This window comes from Theobroma cacao, chromosome 3, assembly GCF_053813885.1.
Source record: "Theobroma cacao isolate CCN51 chromosome 3, ASM5381388v1, whole genome shotgun sequence".
NCBI lineage: Eukaryota > Viridiplantae > Streptophyta > Magnoliopsida > Malvales > Malvaceae > Theobroma > Theobroma cacao.
Window position 1 is genome coordinate 26259558 of NC_142641.1, and position 19769 is coordinate 26279326.

General features: G+C 35.3%; 1 protein-coding gene across 7 annotated transcripts in view; it reads left to right on the top strand.

Annotated features, from left to right (window-relative positions):
* Positions 1–19366, top strand: part of CNBT1 (cyclic nucleotide-binding transporter 1) — a 37838-nt gene extending 18472 nt beyond the window's left edge. For 6 of the 7 annotated variants that reach the window (XM_007010825.3, XM_088804845.1, XM_007010821.3 and 3 more), the window contains 6 exons: positions 732–877; positions 11211–11288; positions 12130–12259; positions 16996–17242; positions 17412–17574; positions 18800–19366. In XM_007010825.3, coding sequence (XP_007010887.3) covers positions 732–877; positions 11211–11288; positions 12130–12259; positions 16996–17242; positions 17412–17574; positions 18800–18917 — 882 coding nt within the window. In that variant the 3' untranslated portion in view covers positions 18918–19366. The remainder of the gene's footprint in view (positions 1–731; positions 878–11210; positions 11289–12129; positions 12260–16995; positions 17243–17411; positions 17575–18799) is intronic. The other variant, XM_007010822.3, reaches the window with a different exon arrangement.
* Positions 19367–19769: the final 403 nt, after the last annotated feature.

The following is a 19769-nucleotide window of genomic DNA, read 5'->3' on the forward strand; positions in this document are numbered from 1 at the left end:
TTTTCTTTAGGTTTGCCCTTGTGACGTTAACCAACTCTTTAGTGAGGACTCCTTGTGTGAGTAAATCCAAGTTCATATCTCCAATTGATCTTTGTCTTCAAAAAAGTGTAACATTTCTCCATGCTAAGGTTCATCCTTGATATAATATTAGTCATTAAAATGTATTATTTTCTTGCTGGAAAACTATAAGTTAATTGGATGGGAGTTTAACCTCTAGTGAATGCTCTTGAAAAGGGTTGTTGACAAATTGCTAAGTAACTTTTAAAGCTACAATATACTACCTACATTTCCCTACAGTCATACAAGTAATGTACTATGTTCTTCAAATGATTTGCCAAATTCTCTTGTGCAAAGTCCTATATTCTTTTTCTGCTTTCCCACAAATTTGCGAAACAATTCTACCCTTTGCATTCGTTTTTATCTTTCTTTCCCCCTTCCCTAGAGAATCTTGTTACTGATGAAACATAGAGTAGTGTTGTTTTCAATTTGTTTCCTTTCTACCGACCCATCTTCTGCACTGCTTATGTGCTTAATGCTATCATAAATTCGCCTTTAAGTAATCAACTGAAGGTATTGAAATGGATAAATTCATTAATCTATCATGCGTGCAATTTTGTCTTTCTTCATTGATATATTGAGTTTGTTTGGTTAAATACTATGAGCATTTCTATCAACTAACAATACCTTTCATTGACCCTTTTTTTTTTTTTGGTTAATTCAATGTTATCAAGCAAATCAGTACTCTGGCTGGAAATCAAACTCCAAGCTATTTTGTTTGGGAAGTTCTTTTTACCATGGCCATTGTTGGACTGGGCCTCTTGCTTTTTGCTCTTCTGATTGGAAATATGCAGAACTTTCTCCAGGCACTTGGACGGAGGTATAACATTGCAAAAAGATTGTTTTTCAAAATGCATTTTACATTCCCAAAGAAAGCAGAATTGTTGGCAAATTCTCATAAAGTTGCTCTCTAATGAACAGTAAAACATTCAGGCTTGTTAGAGTTCTATAAACCTACTCCTACAAGGACTCCAAAATTGGAAACCAAGGAAACACTTCAGAAAAATGAAATCTAGAAACAAATCCTTACCTCAAAATCTGCAATTCTCAGCAAATATGAACATTACAAATACCCCTAAAACTTCAAGCTGAAGAAGAGAGAATAAATAAAACTACAACTTTCTATCGTAAAATGAAAAAATAGCTTTATTACCCAGAAGAAAAAATATATTCTAGCTTAAGTAAGGTCCTAAATTGATTCACCATAAATAAAGCTTAGGCTTTCTCATATTCTTGGTATTTTTAATGTTGACTTAGCTTGACATCCTTATTTTCTGCAGCACCTACATAAACTCTCTTTTTTTCTTTTCTTTTTTTTTTTCGTCAAATTGTTTTGCTAATCATTTATCTAATTACTTGGAAGTTTAAAGAGGAGCACTCTGCTTAGCAATTTGTTGCCACTAAATATGCTTTGATGTTATGAAGGCCACAACTTTAGGCCAAGTCCTTGTTTCATGTGGTATCCATGATCTAGACATAAAGTTTAAGATTTGTTTGTTAATCCAAAAGTCCTAATGCCAAGCAAACTTGAGACGCTTTTAACTGTATCTACATATTGCAATAAGCAATGCAAGAAACAAGATTTGGAGACATCCTAATACATTATGAAAATCAACGATCATCAATTTTTGCCTCAACATGACTTGTGTAACAAGAAGTTGATACATGTCTTCATATTCATGTTCTTGTGAAAGAAATTTTTGGAACTTCTTAAAAGTTATTCTTAGTGCCTTAACCTTGACCTTGCCTAATTTTTACTGAATAAATGTTGTATTATTCAAGCTATGATTGATAGTTAGGGTACAAGGTGCTCATCACTTTCCTTTTATTCAGACTTGCATAAGCAGTATACCATTATGATTACAGATGCACTTAAGGAATAGGCTTGACCTTGCAAAATAGCTGATTGATCAATCACTATTTTGTTACATTCTTCTGCTATTAGACCATGTTATTACTAAGATGCCTGTTCTTTCTTCAATGTAACCCTTACATAGCACATCATCATCAATGCCACCAATTATCACCAAAAATTACAATTAATGAAAAATATACCATGCCGGGGTCTTTTATCTGTGATTCTTTTATCTCTAACTTCTTTCTCTCTTTCTCTCTAACCAGCTTTTACTCCTCCATAAACTTTTGCTCTACACAATTTTAAATCTATTTTAACTTGTTTGTAATCTACTTTCAATAAGGAACTTGCTTAGGAATATATAAACTATAATAATCATAACATTGGGGTTAGATTTGATGGAATAGAAGCCTTTAGTTTGTGATTTCAATATGGAAAAACCATTGAATTGGAAGATGTAATGGCCATTCATGGAGTTTGATGACACGAACTCACCACTTCAATGCATTCTGAGCAAACACCATAATGACATTTTCTTGAAAAGGAGTGTCACATAGCTATCCTTATTGATGCAAATCTATGGTGTTTAAGTTTTTAGGCGAAAGAGAGGCTGTGTCCTATGTTGGGGAGAACAGCTAAATCTTGAGCTCAATGGAATTGCATCAATAGAACTGACTATATACATGTTGAACACCACTTGAACACAAATCTAGGTTGATGAGTTCTTAGGTCTTCCATTTATGTCCATGATAGACCCCATTTTTTATTGTTGCTTGAGAATCACGCCAGTTTGTAATCACTAACAATTTTCCCTCATTTACTTGTGATTTCTGGTAATTGATGTAAAACAAAAAGCTCGATGAAGTAAAAATGTCTAGGATTTTATTTAATTACTTTGTCGTATTTTCATGGGTTGTGTTGTAATCTCTAGTATTGAGGGTATTTTAGGTTTATATTTTGTATTTTGCATTTATGTTAAGGTTTAAGGCAATGTTTCAAAAACCGGACCAACAAATGACCCCGTTAGGCCTGGTGGTTCATGGTTCAACCGTCAGTCCAGAACTTGTCTTGGAAAAGTACAGACTAGGAGAGGAGCTTTAAAAGTTGAAAATTTTGGTTGTCCTTTCTAAGTTAACATGTCTATCAAAGCATACCTCTTTATTGTCTTTGACTTTTTAGCTTAATAAAGTGTCTTTCCACTGTCCCTTTTATTTTCCCATTTTTAGTTACTCAATTATTTATTTATTTGAATTTCTTGTCTTGCATTTTTTTTGTTGAATTTGAGTGGATCTGAGAATTTTCTTTTATTGGTTTACTTCATCTGCAACTTTTGCTCATTTTCACAAAGTTCTGCATTAGATCTCTTCTTGTACATCCTCATCAAATAATCCTTTACAAATTTTTATTCTTTTCGTGCGCTCTCAGTCTTTCTCCCTCAAGTCTCACTTTAATCTCAAGCTTACATTTTCTTCTTTGCTCTCTTCATTATATTAAGATGAAGATATATGATAAATAAATTGAAGATTTGTTATTATGAATGATATGGAGGCAGGCATGGTTAAAACTTCATTTTCCAAGCTTTTCGTTTTTTATATATATATATTTTTTGTTTTGATTTGATTCAATCAGATAGGTCGGTTTATATTATTTGAATTTCTTGGTTTTTGACCTTGTTTAGTCTCAAGGGGTTAACTGGACTAGAGGCCTCAACAATTCCTGATCCAAGTGGTAAATCCCTTAAGGTTTTTAAACATTGATCTAAGGGTTAGCTTATAAGGAACTGTGCTATTTCAGTTTATGGTAGCTTTTGGTTAGCATGAGTTACTGAGATTTGACTTGTGGATTACTTGTTGAGATTTTGGATGTTGAGCTTTTCATATTTGAAATTTTGATATTGGAACTATTGAGTTTAAGGTTAAAGATTTTGAAATTGATATTTTGGATTGCTTTAGTGAGCAAGCAGAGCACAATAGAATCATTGTTTAAACACAAACCATAACAAGAGCTACTTTGTCAACAATATCCAATCATGTATTCTGCAAGTGCATAGATGAGGAGGGATTAACTTACATGAACACAAGAGTTATTAAGTTTTGTAGTACCCAAACATAGCATAGTTACTTGGTTTTTTTTTTTTATCAACTTAAAATTTAGTAAGCATGGTTTACATGAATAGAGCTTGAAATTCAATGGTTGGATTAAAAAATTTGTAACTTGTCTACAAAGATAGGGAAGGGTATAAAATTCAATTATTGTTACGCCAGTGTAACTTCATCCCTCCTTTACACACACATGAGGACAGATCCACATATGCCGGTGTAAAACTAAGTTTTACACCCTTTCATATCTTGTTATACAATTTTTTACATTTCATTAATAAACCCATTGGATTTTTCTCTATTCACGTTAATCATGCATGCCAAATTTCAAGTTAATTGAAAATGTCTAATTATTTGTTGAATAACAATAATATTGCGGCCATTAAATATATATTGAGAAGATAGTCTTCTTGATAGATGTTATATGGTTACTTGATTGACTTGAAAATTTATATGCACGATGGATACGAATAGTTGTTAGATCCAATGGTTGGTTTGTTGAAATATTAATTGTATATGAACTTATAGAATGGTGTTGAACTTGATTACTTTTACACCAATATATATATGTATATATATATATATATGTGTATATGTATATGTATATATATATATATATGTGTATATGTATATATATATATATATATATGTGTGTATATGTATATATACCTATATATAACAACATATCAACCAAACTATATTTGATTGAAATTTAAAATAATTAGCTATCCGTCCTAGCTCCACCTGCACAAATACAGCAAGCCATTTTGTTGCAACTAACCCTAAAACTTGTGAACAAAGAGTAAGAAGTATGTCTAATTCAAAAGTCAACTCTTTATCAATAAATAGTCATATGAAAATAGGATATCATACTTGCTTCTCGACCTATTACTTTGCACTTTTAGTCAAGTTGATACCATAACTCAAGTTTGACTTCACTAACATGAGTTTCAAAGCAACTCAAAACTCTATACATATAGCTATGAACTAGAGAATCAAAACAGGCTACCAAATGAGTTAACCAAAGCACAATGGTTTAAAGCCACAACTAGCATGCTATGCAAATAATCTCACTAAGTATTATTATTTTGAGTAGGAAAAACCTGGCCTATTTTTTTTCAACTCAATGTAGTGTAGCTCACTGAATCCAACTTTTAGAACACAGCCAAACCAAATGCCTTAAAACTCAACAAATCAGAATGACTACTAATGAGCATACCAATGACAACAAGCAAAACCAAATTAGTAGAAATTGCATTGTAAAAGAAAGATAAGGACTCAAAGATTTTGGGTGGATTGGCTTGGTAGACTGCATCTATGGTTGATAAGAAAGAAAGTTTCACTATAATCTAACTAGAACTTGAGATTACAAGAGATATGTGCTCAAATTTTGCAACAGTTGTGCCTCAAATACACCTAATGACTTTGTGTTGACAGCTTATCAATTTATTTTATTGACTATATTCCAAATTTGTAGGAGTTAGTTTAGGGATATTATTTTCTTTCTCTATTTTCCTCCTTTTGCTGGATTATTTCCTGATTTCTTGTTCTCTAATTTTTGGTAATTTACCAGATTTCAAGACCTAATTTAGATAGGTTTTCTTGTATATAATTAGCACCTAGTAATTCCAATAGAGACATCAGAGAATTTTGTCTCATTCTCTGTTTTCATGGTATTAGAGTCTCGGCTCCTCTGACCATTATTGTTGGCTAAAGCAGCCATGACGGATGCAACTCAAGAAGGTTCCTCAGAGGTGTCATCCTAACCTTCTAGAAATGTGTTTTCATATGTGATTCCTACTATCAGGGAAACCCATTCTCTCCAAATAACCCAACACAAACACAATGGGGCCAATTTCCTTGAATGTTCTCAGTCGATTATGCTAGTAATACGAGGCAAAGGAAAACTCGACTACTTAACGAGTACAAAGGCAACACCAAAGGAAGGAGCAGCAGGTCATTCAGCTTGGGAATAAGAGAATTCCATGGTTATGGCATGGTTAATTAATTTCATGGAACCTAAGATTGGCAAGACTTATTTATTCTACAAGACAGCAAAGGAGATATGGGATATGGCGCATGAAATGTACTTAGATCTAGAAAACTTAGCACAATGTTTTGAGGTTAGATCTGCCCTAAGAAACACAAAACAAGGTAATCTTTCAGTGACTAAGTGTTTCAATACTTTGACTTAGTTATGGCCGGAGATGGATATGTTTTATGAAACAAATTGGCATTGTCTTAAGGACAGCTTAAAGTATAAGCAAATGCTTGAAAAAGAATGGGTATTTGATTTTCTTCATGGTTTAAGTAAGGAGTTAGATAAGGTATGAGGTCAAATTTTGGGAACAAAACCTTTTCCAAACATTAAAGAGGCATTTGTAGAGGTGAGAAGGGAAGAGAGCAGGAAATGTGTTATGTTAGGAGTGACCACACAGGTCATTTTAGATAACTTGTCCCAAAGTTTTGCTCTTGTTTCAAAAAAACATGAACCTACAAATTCTGGTGATCAACATGGGAGTCGAAAAAAATTATAAAGCCTGGTGTGATCATTGCCAACATCCATATCACACTAGAGAAACTTGCTGGAAGATACATGGAAAACCAACAAATTGGAAGGCAAGTAAACAAGGTGAACAAAGAAGAGGTTTTCAAGTTGTTGCAAAGGAAAACAAGGCTAGAGGATCAGTTTTTAGCAAGGAACTGCTTAAACAACTATAAGTCTTTCTTGCCCAACATCGAACTGGTGCGTAAGTTCTAGCTTCAAATTGTTCTATAGCCCAAAAAGGTTATTATCCCTCTGTCTTGAGTGCAAATTCTAAGTCTAATGGCCCTTGGATTGTGGATTCAGGGGCTTGGGATCATATGACTGGATGCCATAGGTCTTTCTCTACCTATGCCTCATCTCGAGAAATTTCAAAATTAGTTTTGCTGATGGTGCTTTATCATATGTTGCTGGAAAAATATCTGTAAATTTGGCTAATATGACACTAGAATCTGTACTTCATGTCCCAAATTTAAAATGTAATCTAGTGTCTATTAGCAAATTGACAAATGATTTGAATTGTGTGACTAAGTTTTATCCATCATTTGGTGAGTTTCAAGATATACTATTAGGGAGGACGATTGGCAATGCTAAGATGCGTGACTGGCTGTACTACCTTGAGGATAATGGACAAGTGAATAAACAAGCTCTAGCTCTAAGTGATGAATTGACTCCTGTTTCCAATAAGATTATGTTATGGCATAATAGGTTAGGTCATCCTAGTTTTCCATATTTGAAAAGCTTGTTTCCCTTGTTCAAGAATAAAGACATCAATTTTATTCGTTGTGAAACTTGTATATTTGCCAAACATAGTCGTACTTATCTAAATCAATCATACAAGTCATCTAAACCTTTTTAATTGATCCATAGTGATATTTGGGGTCCTTTAAGGGTAAATAATATTTCGAGAACCAAATGATTCATAACCTTTATTGATGACCATTCAAGAGCATGTTGGGTTTATCTTCTCAAAGAAAAATCAGATGCAACCACCATTTTCCAACAATTCCATAAAATGATCCAAAACAATTTGATACATCAATTCAAATTCTTCAAATAGATAATGGTCGAGAATATTTCCATTCAATTAGTGGCAATTACTTTGCAGAAAATGGAATTTTCCACCAAAGTTATTATATCAAAACCCTACAACAAAATGATATTGCTAAATGTAAAAATCACCATCTGTTGGAGACTGCACATGCGCTTATGTTCACAACTCATGTTCTTAAACAGTTTTGGGGTGAGGCGGTCCTAACTGCATCATACTTGATAAACAGACTTGCATCTCAAGTCCTCCGATTTAAAACTCCTTTGAGTATCTTACTGGAAACCTATCCTCAAGCTTGATTTTCACCTCCTTTTCCTTAAAAGTCTTTGGCTGCACTTTCTTTGTCCATAATACCAGAGCTACCCATGAAAAATTAGATCCTAAAGCTATAAAGTGTATCTTTGTTGGATATTCTCTTAGTCAAAAGGGATACAAATGCTATTGTTCAACCACAAAAAAAATATTTGTTTCCTTAGATGTCTCTTTCCTTGAAGATCAATCTTTCTACCCAAATCCTACTCTTCAAGGGGAGATATTGAGAGAAGAGAAGCTTTGGGATTGTCTTATTCCTCTTCCTGTAGTTGCTGACATATCTGAAACCACCTGGAAATAAAAATCCTCCAATTATAGCATCAACAGATTTTGGCTTGGAAACTGGGGAAGATCCAAATGGGCTTAGTCAACAACAATCAGAGCTTTGCGTTTATTCACAAAGAAACAAAAAGCCTCAAGAAGTGCAAGCTTTCACTCATCAACCGCGTTGCCAAGAGTCCAATCAACAGGTAAATGCTGAAGCTGAAACTGAAACTAAAATTATTGGTGCTGGTGATACTTTTAATTTGCCTCAAGTGGAGACTCAACTTAATGAGTTGGACATTCCAATAGCTTTCAAGAAATGGGTTAGATCATGCACCCAACATCCAATTTTTAATTACTTATCTTATAGTCGATTGTCACAGCCATTCCGAGCTTTGACAGAAAAGGTTCAAAGGGGTGAGATTCCGAAAAATATTCAAGAAGCTTTTGAAAAAGCAGAATGGAGGGCTGCTGTACTTGAAGAAATAAGAGCCCTAAAAAGGAATGAAACTTGGGATGTAGTGGAGTCACTTAAGGGTAAGAGTTCTATGGGGTGTAAATGGGTGTTTACCATTAACTATAAGTCAGATGGTGAAATAGAGAGACACAAGGCTTGTCTAGTTGCCAAAGGATTCACTCAAGTTTTTGGGGTGGATTACACAAAAACGTTTGCTCTAGTTGCAAAGTTAAACACTATAAGGGTGCTATTATCACTAGCAACTAATCTTGATTGGACACTACATCAAATGGATGTCAAAAATGCCTTTCTCAATGGAGAGCTTGATGAGGAGGTTTACATGGATTTGCCTCCAGGTTTTGAAGGGGCAATTGGTAACAGAAAAGTATGTAGATTGAAGAAGTCACTATATGGATTAAAACAATCGCCGAGAGCTGGGTTTGACCATTTTGCAAAGACTATAAAGGGGTATGGTTACCGACAAGGATAAACTTATCATACTCTTTTTTTCAAGCATTCACAAGATGGAAAGAAAACTATCTTTGATTGTGTATGTGTATGATATTATTTTAACTGGAGATGATACAGAAGAAATGGAGAGGCTTAAGAAAACTCTTAGGAGTGAATTTGAAATCAAAGACCTCAGGCAATGGAGATATTTCTTAGGGATGGAAGTGGCAAGAAGCAAGAAACGTGTTATTATCTCTCAAAGAAAATATACATTAGATCTTTTGAAAGAAACAAGGATGCTTGGTTGCAAGCCAGTTGAAACACCAATCATTATGAACATGAAGCTTGGAAGAACAAGGAGTGGAATTCCAATAGATAGGGGGATATATCAATGTCTAGAAGGAAGATTGATTTACTTATCTCACACAAGACCAGATATTGCATTTGCTGTAAATGTAGTGAGCCAGTATATGCATTCTTTGAGTGAAGAACATCTTGAGGCAGTCAACTGAATCTTGCGGTATCTATAATCTACACCCGATAAAGGCTTGTTCTTCAAGAAAAATGAGCTGAGAAGTGTGGAGGCATTTACCGATGCAGATTGGGCAGGTTCAATTGAGGATAGGTCTACATCTGGTTGTTGTACAAAGGTTTGGGGGAACCTGGTTACTTGGAGAAGCAAGAAGCAACCAGTTGTAGCTCACAGTTGTGTAGGAGCAGAATTTAGAGCCCTTGCACAAGGAACTTGTGAGCTGATTTGGTTAAAGAGACTAATGGAAGAACTGAAAATGTCTAGTATGGGACCCGTGAAGCTATATTGTGACAATAAAGCCGCAATAAGTATTGCACATAATCCGGTTCATCATAACCAAACAAAGCATGTGGAGATAGATCGACATTTTATTAAAGAAAAAATAGAATATGGGGTAATTTGCATGACCTATGTGCCTACCAAACAACAAATACCTGATGTTCTAACAAAAGGGCTGCCTAGACCAAGTTTTGAAGTGCTAGTAGACAAGCTAGGAATGACCAACATCTATTCACCAACTTGAGGGGGAGTGTTGACAGCTCATCAATTTATTTTATTAACTACATTGCAGATTTGCAGGAGTTAGTTTAGGGATATAATTTCCTCTCTCTATTTTCCTCCTTTTGCCGAATTATTTCCTGATTTTTTGTTCCCTAATTTCTAGTAATTTACCAGATTCCAAGACCTAATTTAGATAGGTTTTCTTGTATATAATTAGCACCTAGTAATTCCAATAAAGACATTAGAGAATTTTGTTTCGTTCTTTGTTTTCACTGTCATTCGCAATGGACCTACCAACAAACCTCGTATATAGCATTAAGAAAAAAATTCAAAATAATTTGCAATAGGTTAAAAATAAGCCCATATACTGAAACCCAAGCCACAATAACTATTCTATATGTTTTTGATACATATGATCTCAAGGTACACAATAGGATGGCCCTTTTCCCATCATATAATTTCCGTCCCTACATCCAAAGATTTGTAGAGACCTCCGAGTTTGAATCTCATGTGTTAATAGAGGTACTTATACTAGAACTTGATTACAAAATACAATACTCATACCTTATCCGAACATGATTAACAATACCTTATTGGAACCCAATTAACCAAACCCATTTATTTAGTTAAAAACGGTGCGGTACAAAAACTTGACTTGACACCAATTCAATAATAAAAAATATAACTTAATGATTCTATGTATTTTATTGATTGAAATTAAATCAATAAATTCAAATTAATTTTTTTATTTAGACAATTTATAAATTTTAATACATAATTTGTCAATTATAAGTAGTACATATATTACAAAATATATCACTTAAAACTAAATATTAAAAAACTCATAATATACAATTGAGTTCAGGTAATGGATATCCCAAAACTACATGTACCCTACCCGAATCTGTTTATAAGGTATCTTAGTCCTACTTAAATGGGTTGGGTAGTATCAGAAACTTGTTTATATGCTAGCCATCACCATCCCTACTCTTTCTTCAATCTCACCCTTACCACATGCCATACAACTTTTTATTAGATTTTTTTGACTACCATTCTCTTTGTTTGGTAAATTTTAATTTATTTGTAGGAGGTTAGAAATGTCACTAAGACGTCGTGATGTGGAGCAATGGATGAGCCATCGGCGCTTGCCAGAAGAGCTTAGAAGGTACATATGTTCATTTTTCTTTTCTTTCTTCCCCCTCCCTCTTTTTTTTTGTTTTGCAATTATTCTCATTATGTCTTGTTACCATTTTTGTCATTTGTAAATAGAATTAAAAGTGGTCTGATTTCTTGATATGCTTTTCTGATTTCTATTTTTTGCTACACAAGTGTACATTACATCTAACACCAAAGTTTCAAGTTCTTATATCATTACTCTTTTGGTAGGGTACATGAGGATAAGATTCACCATCTATAAAGCGCATTTTTTTGAAGGAATTGTTTATACCCAGTTAAACAAAAACAAGATAATTATTGTGTATACCACTCACTCTGAAGCCTAAATCATATGTGCCCAAAATTAAATGTGCAATGATTGTGATAAATCTACATTGACTTGTGTTTGTTTGTGAATTCCTACATTGAAGAGCAATAACATGGAGATGTGGTATTTATGTTCAACTCTCTCAAAAGGTTAAGCCTTTTTTGGAGTGGTTGGAGGTTATACTTAAATACCATTATCTGACTTATTATCTCTTTGTTGGACTTGTAAAACTCACTTGTGGTGTGTGTGTGTGTGTGTGTGTGATTTCTCCTCCTCTTGGTCAAAAATAAAATAAAAAGGTTATTTTGGTAGATTTACTATCTTGCACTGCTACTTGGAAAGTACATGTTTCTTTGCATACGTCTTCCCATTTGTATTATGGTTTTTGGTTGGCAGTTTATATCTTAGGTCCCTTGGAGGCTGCTGCCTTTTAGATGATTGGCTTCAACCAAAACCTACTTTTGCTAGTACATTTAGACGTTTGATGGTTTATTTAGAATTAACCATGTAAATTGCTATGTAGGAAAGTACGAGAGGCCGAACGATATAATTGGGCTGCCACAAGAGGTGTGAATGAAGAAATGCTTTTTGAGAACTTACCCGAAGACCTTCAGAGAGATATAAGACGCCATCTCTTCAAGTTTGTTAAGAAAGTAAGCTTCAGAATCTTTAGGTGAAATGAATAATACTCTTTTCCAAGTACTGAAGGTTTAATAAACATAGTTGCAAAAATATCTTACTTGGAATCCTTTGAAACATACCTTTTGTAGATGCTTGATTTAGGCTAACTAATTATTTTCTTAAGAGTTGTCTTACAGAATAACAACAAACACCGAAAAACTACGTTGCGTGGAGAGTAGTAAAAATAACTCTGAACAATTGACAAGGTTCATGAGTTTGGCTTGTTGGCTTAAATATAGAGGTAGTTAAGAGGCTTTTCTTTTAACCTTTTTCTTAAAATACAAATGCTTTACCTTTTCCCTCATTCTTAAGAAACACGTGACATATTGTTAAGTGCTACTGAGTTTAACTATATCATTAAACCAAAACATCAGCCCACTACCCAATATACGTTGTGGGCTATTGTGCTATCCCCAGGATGAACGCGTTCTTACATGATAGGCTTGTTCTGTTTAGAAAGAACTTATTCTTTCATAATGAACATGTTCTCTCTAAATGTGCTCTTCTCATGATGTCCAATAAGCACTTTTTCCCAACTGTTGTTAAGAAACTACTATTATATATATAGGAGCTTGACAATTCATTGGAGACAAATTAAAACTTCAACCCTCTTTAAATTACTCTCTAAAAAGCTCTCTCTAAGCTCTTCTTAGAAACTCTCCTTTACTTAGCTCTTTCCACCTTACTCCACCGTGCTCTGCAACTACCTTTTTTCTACTTTTCCCTAATTTGTATCCCTCACTTACTGTTATAAGAGCACTTTACATTTCAAGAATTGCTTTAATCTTCTTTTTCTTTATTGTCTCTAGTCCATCTCACTTTACTTCTTGTGACACTACCTTTCTCTTTATGAGCAAAACCCTTTACATTTTGACAACTTTACTGGGTAAGAGTGATTACATTAGGTAAAACTCACCAAAAGTTGCATTATTAGAAAATATGGAGAGTTCTCCGAACAACCAAGACACCTATTCCCACCTATGTCCAAGACCTCATGAAAATACTCCAAGCTTCTAAAGAGTGAATGCAAATGTTGGAAGAAAACACCAAGTGGACGACGAAGACAATCTTCCCACTTTTTTCCTTTACCGTCGCAACCTCTCAAGCTCAAACTGTGTAGCTTAATGTTAGTGAAAATGTGACTAAGGGAATCAACAACTCGAATGGGAATGGAGAAAATGGAGAGAGCACAACTGATGCAATGGCTGTTGGAAGTGCCAATACAACCAATCTTTCCGTTGTTAGTAATTCTGCTACAACAATATTGTTAACCACCACTCAAGGCTTTGTGATAAAGGAAGACCTCTAGAATTTGCTTGACCATAAGATCAAGAGCATCAATTTTTCAGAATTTAATCTTAAGTTGTTCTATCTTGTTAGAGTAGTTGCTAGTCGTATTTGAAAGACTACACCAGTACGAAGTTCAAACAGTTTAATGGCAAGATTGGGGATGCTTGAAAGAATTTCATGAAGTTTGTGGAGACCCTTGGAGTAATGGGATTGGACAATAACGTGAACTTAAAAGAGTTTTCTAAGTCGCCTACCCAAAAGGCCTATGCCTAGTGCATCAATCTCACCCTTGGTTTTGTTCAATCTTGGAGTCAAATGTGTAAGATTTTTAGGGAGAAGTTAATTTTAGTTAACTTGGGAAAGAGCATTAAAAGTTTAGAGAAGATCTCATGGAATACATCCAATTGTTTAGAGAAAAGGTGCTGGATATAAAAGATTTTCACGAGGAGCTAGTAAAATTTGCATCCAAGGTATGTTTGATGAGTATATGGTACATTTGGAAAATTTATCTTTTCTCACATTTGCTATTGTTGGTTGAAGTGACATAAAGGACCAACGATATGATTCTTTGGCAAAAAGGAGCTAATCATTTTGAGAGTAGAAATACTCCCAACAGTAAATGCAATTCAATAAAATAAAAAAAGAAAGAGGTTCTCAACCTAATCCGCATTCTAGAAGAGACAACTTAAGAAGAAGAGATTGATTCTCTACCACCATTCTAAATCCCACTAGATAGAGTAACAGCGTTTTCTCCACATTTTGCGACCACAAACAATAGAAGAGAAGTCCAACCCAAAGTATCATAAATATCATTGTATAGTTGGTCATTCATTTGCTGAATGTAGGGACCTACGTAAAATATTTTATCAAAGGGTGCAAGTAGGAAGAGTAGTGGTTACAAACAACAAGATCTAGAACAACTTGTTTCCCTCATCTATGAGTTAATTTCACTTTGAGATGTTCTCGATATCCGGGCTTGGTAACTCAAATATAGAGATACTTAAGAGGTTTTCCTCTTAATTTTACACGTGCTTTACCTTTTCACTCATTCTTAATAAACATGTGACACATTGTTAAGTGTCACTTAGCTCCACTATGTCATTAAACTGAAAAATCTGCCCACTACCCAATATACATAGTGGGCTAACGTGCTATACCCATATGAACATGTTCTTAAGTAATGGACTTATTTTTCTTATGATTAACATGATCTCATAATGAACATGTTCTCTCTAAACGGTGCTCTTCCCATGAGGTCCAATAAGCACTTTCTAAGCAATTGGTCCTAAGAATTGCTTCTACTTGGTCTATATGTCACAACTTGCGAATTCAAGGTCCATGGGGAGGATCAGTGGCACACATCGAGTACACAAGAGACAGTGGAGGCTCAAGAAAACCCCCTTTCTTACTAGCCATAGCAAACGAAAAACCCCCTTTTGTGTCGGGAGGTAGTAGCATTCTGCTTGGGAGCCTAGGCGAGTCAATATGCATGGGCCACTCAATCTACGCGTGCATTTCCATGTCAATATGCTTAAGCCCTATCATGTGGATGATGATGACCCTAGCCAAGGGGTGAGCTGCAAGGCATCAATGGGGGTCAAGGCTGCATACGAGAGTGAGGTGGAACAGGTGATGGTGGTTATGGTATTGAGACAGAAATACTATTACACAAGACATCAGTTATCTTGTGAAGTGGAAGGGGTTGCTATAGAGTGAAGCCAGTTGGGAACCAGTCAAGGACTTGTGGCAATTTCTAGAGAAGGTTAAGGTCTTCCATGAGGCAGCGGGGACGTTGCTAGATTAGGTGAGGATGTCATAGCCTGCAGATTCAAGGTGCATGAGGAGGATTAGGGGTGCACATTGGGTGCGTGTACGAGGCAGTGGAGGCTCGAGAAAACCCCTTTTCCATTGGGCCATAGTGAGGGAAAAACCCCTTTTTGTGTCAAGAGGCAGTAGTATTCTGCTTGGGAGCTTGGGCGAGGTAGTACACATGGGCTGCACAGTCTGCGCGCAAAGCTCGCAGCATTGAGCCCGCCCTCGCCCACGCTGGTTGCCGAGCTCTTAGGTTCAGCAGGCAGACCACTGTGGCACTAGTTGACACATAGAGGTAGAACCGTGAATACTCTGGGGGGAGCCTCTTCCTGCATTTTGAATGCCACTAGTTGTTAGACACTCTACATTACCCGTTAAACACTATAAGCTTTCCTTTGGCTCCCTTTTGAGATGTATATAAGCATATAAACTCGCTTTAAAACCCATGTAAGTCTGTTGATTCATTGTCAATACAAGTGCCTTTACTCTCACACTCTCTCTACTCATTTGTGTGCATGTTTGTGTGCCTTAAGGCTTAGGCCTTTGCTTGCTTGTGTGCATTCAATCTTTTGCATGATTGTGTTGCTTGCAAGAGGGTTGCCACACTTGCCTGATCCCTGTAGATTAGGTTGCTTGGGTTCAGGTTGGTTAGACAGGGAACTCAAGGCCACAGGTTGTGGTTCCAATTGCCTCTGTTTCATAAAAATATAGTTTCACCATAATTTTTGGTTACCTCCTATTATTTTTCTGGAGTACCAAAACGAATTTTTTTTCTCTTGCAAAAGAATGTAATAGTTCTCTTTAAGTTTATTGCCAGAATCAACTGTATTTTATCTGTGCAATAGTGGTTTTAACAGATAATTTTACTTTTATGGTTTAAGTGTTAGGTTTATTGTGATAAATGCACCAATTTTCTGAATCTAGTTCTTTCTTCTATGGCCATTATGCATCTTCAAGTATTAATATAATGAAAGAAATGTCTTTTCTAGTATCTAGGTTCAGCACGTTATCTTTCATACTTTGTAATGGATTCTCACATCAGTAGCATTAGATAATGTCTGTTAATCATTCATCAGCATTGCTTGACGTGTATTTACTTTGAGGGATTAGTATGTTTGCTATTGTACTTCAAAAGCAATGCAAAGACTTTCCTAGCAATGCAATCATTGATGTCTATTTCGTGCTTCAAACATTGTGACTATAGTTGTATATTGACTGCTGTAGGAATGGTATAAATTTCATGCTCTAGACCACTTGGCCAGAACTAAATATTATTTGGTTCACATTATATGGAAATCTTGTGGCTGACCTAGAGTCTGGCATAATAAACCCAGAAAAACTATACTCAAATTGTGGGAGTACACTACTCAATGGGCCTCCAGAAATGGCTTATGATTTTCAGTTTTTCCCCACCCCTCTTAAAAACATCAATTATGTATAAATCATTGGTGTTGCAAATATCATTACCAGATTTTTTTTTTCTAGTGAGAACTTTTACCTGCAAATGTTGGTTAGCAGCATAGCATTACTGGGATGATGTTGATTGATGATATTGTAACCACTGAGATGCTCTTTCAGAGATAATAAAAATTGTTTCATTCTGCAGGTTCGCATTTTTGCTCTCATGGATGATCCTATTTTAGATGCTATCTGTGAGAGATTAAGGCAAAAGACCTATATTAAAGGAAGCAAAGTTTTGTCTCGTGGTAGTCTGATTGAAAAGATGGTTTTTATTGTGCGTGGGAAAATGGAAAGTGTTGGAGAAAACGGAGTCATAGATCCCTTATGTGAAGGGGATGTTTGCGGCGAGGAACTTCTCACGTGGTGTCTTGAGCATTCTTCAGTAAACAGAGGTATTGTCATGATTCATAATTTTAAACTAACATTCCCTTTTGGTGCATTTGTAGATTCTTAAATATTTTCAAATTGTTATCAACTCAGACTTTAATAGTAGTATTTTAAGCCTGTAGAATTCCTGATCTGCAAGCCAAAGATATTTTATCAACATAGTTTCTGTTGCAGATGGAAAGAAAATTAGGATTCCTGGACAGAGATTGCTTAGTAACCGAATAGTTAGATGCCTGACAAATGTAGAAGCATTTTCCCTTCGGGCTGCAGACCTAGAAGAAGTTACCTGTCTTTTCTCAAGGTTCTTGCGCAATCCTCGTGTTCAAGGAGCCATAAGGTTGTTTTCATATCAATAGTCTCACACTTGAGAGTGCATGTTTTTTCTTTCTGTTTTGTTTGTTTGTTTGTTTGTTTTCTTTTTTACCTCAAACAAGAGTGTGCATGTTGACTTTAGCTTTTAGGTACTTTCCTCAAGTAAAACAACTAATTTGGGACTTTCACTTATCCTAAACCTTATAGAGGACTAAGTACATTAAAAAATTTCATGTGCAGAGCTAAATACAAAACTTTGAAATTTATTGGTGAATGAAGAACTAAAACTGTTGATCTAGTTTTTGCAGTTCTACATATGGAACTTAGGCGTTATCTCCTTTTTTTAAAAAAGAAGAACAAATATCATGATTAACATGGCTTTCACATAGGACTTTTTGAGTGATTGTTGTGACTGTTGAGCCAGGACTATTTGGAAATGAAACTTTATGGTGTAAGCCTAAACTAACACACTGATAATGCTCTTTGAAACCTTTTACTTTATACGCTGTTAGGCAGCACAGCATATCACGAAAAGAATAATTAACTGAAATTGTTCTGATTATTTAAATAGCAATAGAGAATGCTCACAAGTTAAAGATTCTTCTGCATTTTTTACCATTCTCTTAGCATGTCAATTCTTCATTCCTTGGGCTCTTCATAAAAGGCTCTAAATCTTACTCTTTGAAATTCGCTCTCAGAAACTACAAGCCTGCCATGCCTTGTCTGTTTGTACGTAGTAAACTCAGGTGCCAAGTTTTTTTCTGCCCTCCTAAAATCTAATTAGATGAAATGTTTTTACATTCTTGCAAGCTCTTTAATTTAAAGCGTCAGTTTTCCTAGTTTAAGTAGCTGGGTTGATAATTATACAAGTCAAGTCTTAATTGATCACTATATTTACTACCCACTGCTGCATGCATTTCAAAATTTTGGGGCATAAGTAAGTAACATGTGATCATTCGATGGAATTTCGTTTGGTGGTAGCAGCATCACATACAGTCATGAAAGTTAGTATCTTAATACCAATTCAGTTTCTGGCTTAATTTACATTGAAGGATGTGGAGTTCATGACCTATGCAAAAATATGCATTCCCGCAGTTTCAACTAAAAGCTACAGTACATCAATTTTTCCCCTTAGGCCATTCAGAGGCACATTTTGTCAATAAAAGCTAGGAATGATGTTGGACCCTTTTGAGTGCAAGCTGATTTTGTTTTACTCAATTCATACATGATAAAATTGTCCTCAATGGCAGGTATGAATCACGCTATTGGAGAAGCCTTGCTGCTACTCATATTCAAGTAGCATGGAGATACAGGAAAAAACGTCTGAACCGTGCTGACACCTCTCAATCTGGTCAATCTTCAAGGTAGTATCAGCTTTTTGTACTGAAGAAATCGAAGGTTCTTATGTAATATAACTAGGTATATTGAATAGGCAGCCATCTATTTAGGAAATTTGTTGTAACTTTTGGCAGTTAGGTTCATCTCAAATTTTAGCATCGGCTGTCAAAGTGCCCTTGAGATAGAGGAAAAAAAATGATGATTCTATGGTCAGATTTGTGATATATAGCTAATATGTGCAAGGTGTGTATGTAATATGTCTAAAGGTTGCCATTCAAATATATATATATATATATATAGTTATGTATATGTCAAAGGTCCCAAGCCATTGCATGTCATAAAATTTCATGTAAACTATATGAAGCAATGAGATTTCCATTTGGGATCTGCAATGTAAAGTGAAGGACAGGACAGTTGTCACTGATGTAGTTCTTTTGGTGTAATTTATTTATATGAAAATTTTAGTTGTTGATGTTAAAGTTTCTTCTTCTCTAAATTACCTCTACCCATTCCCAACCTATTGATGAGGGCAACCATTGCCAGACTAATATATTCAATCTGAGGATTTGAAGGCATCCAAGTATTTTGACATGGTTGGTTTCGGACAGGCAAAGGCTTTACATTTAAGTAGGAAGAACGGGTTGCCCTCTCCTCTGGAGTGTGGACTGTTGAAGTTCCTTCGGTATTACAATAAATTTATGCCGACCCTAATAACTAGTGATTTTGGTTTTTAATTGGGAATGAAAGGCAATTCAGGCTGGGATGGAGGGTACACGTTGGCCTAGCAATGAAATTGTTAGATTGACCAACCCCGTCGTGGATTCAATAAATTTAGTAATGTGCGTCGTCAATGCGTTTTTACCTATCTGCCTTAATTCGCTG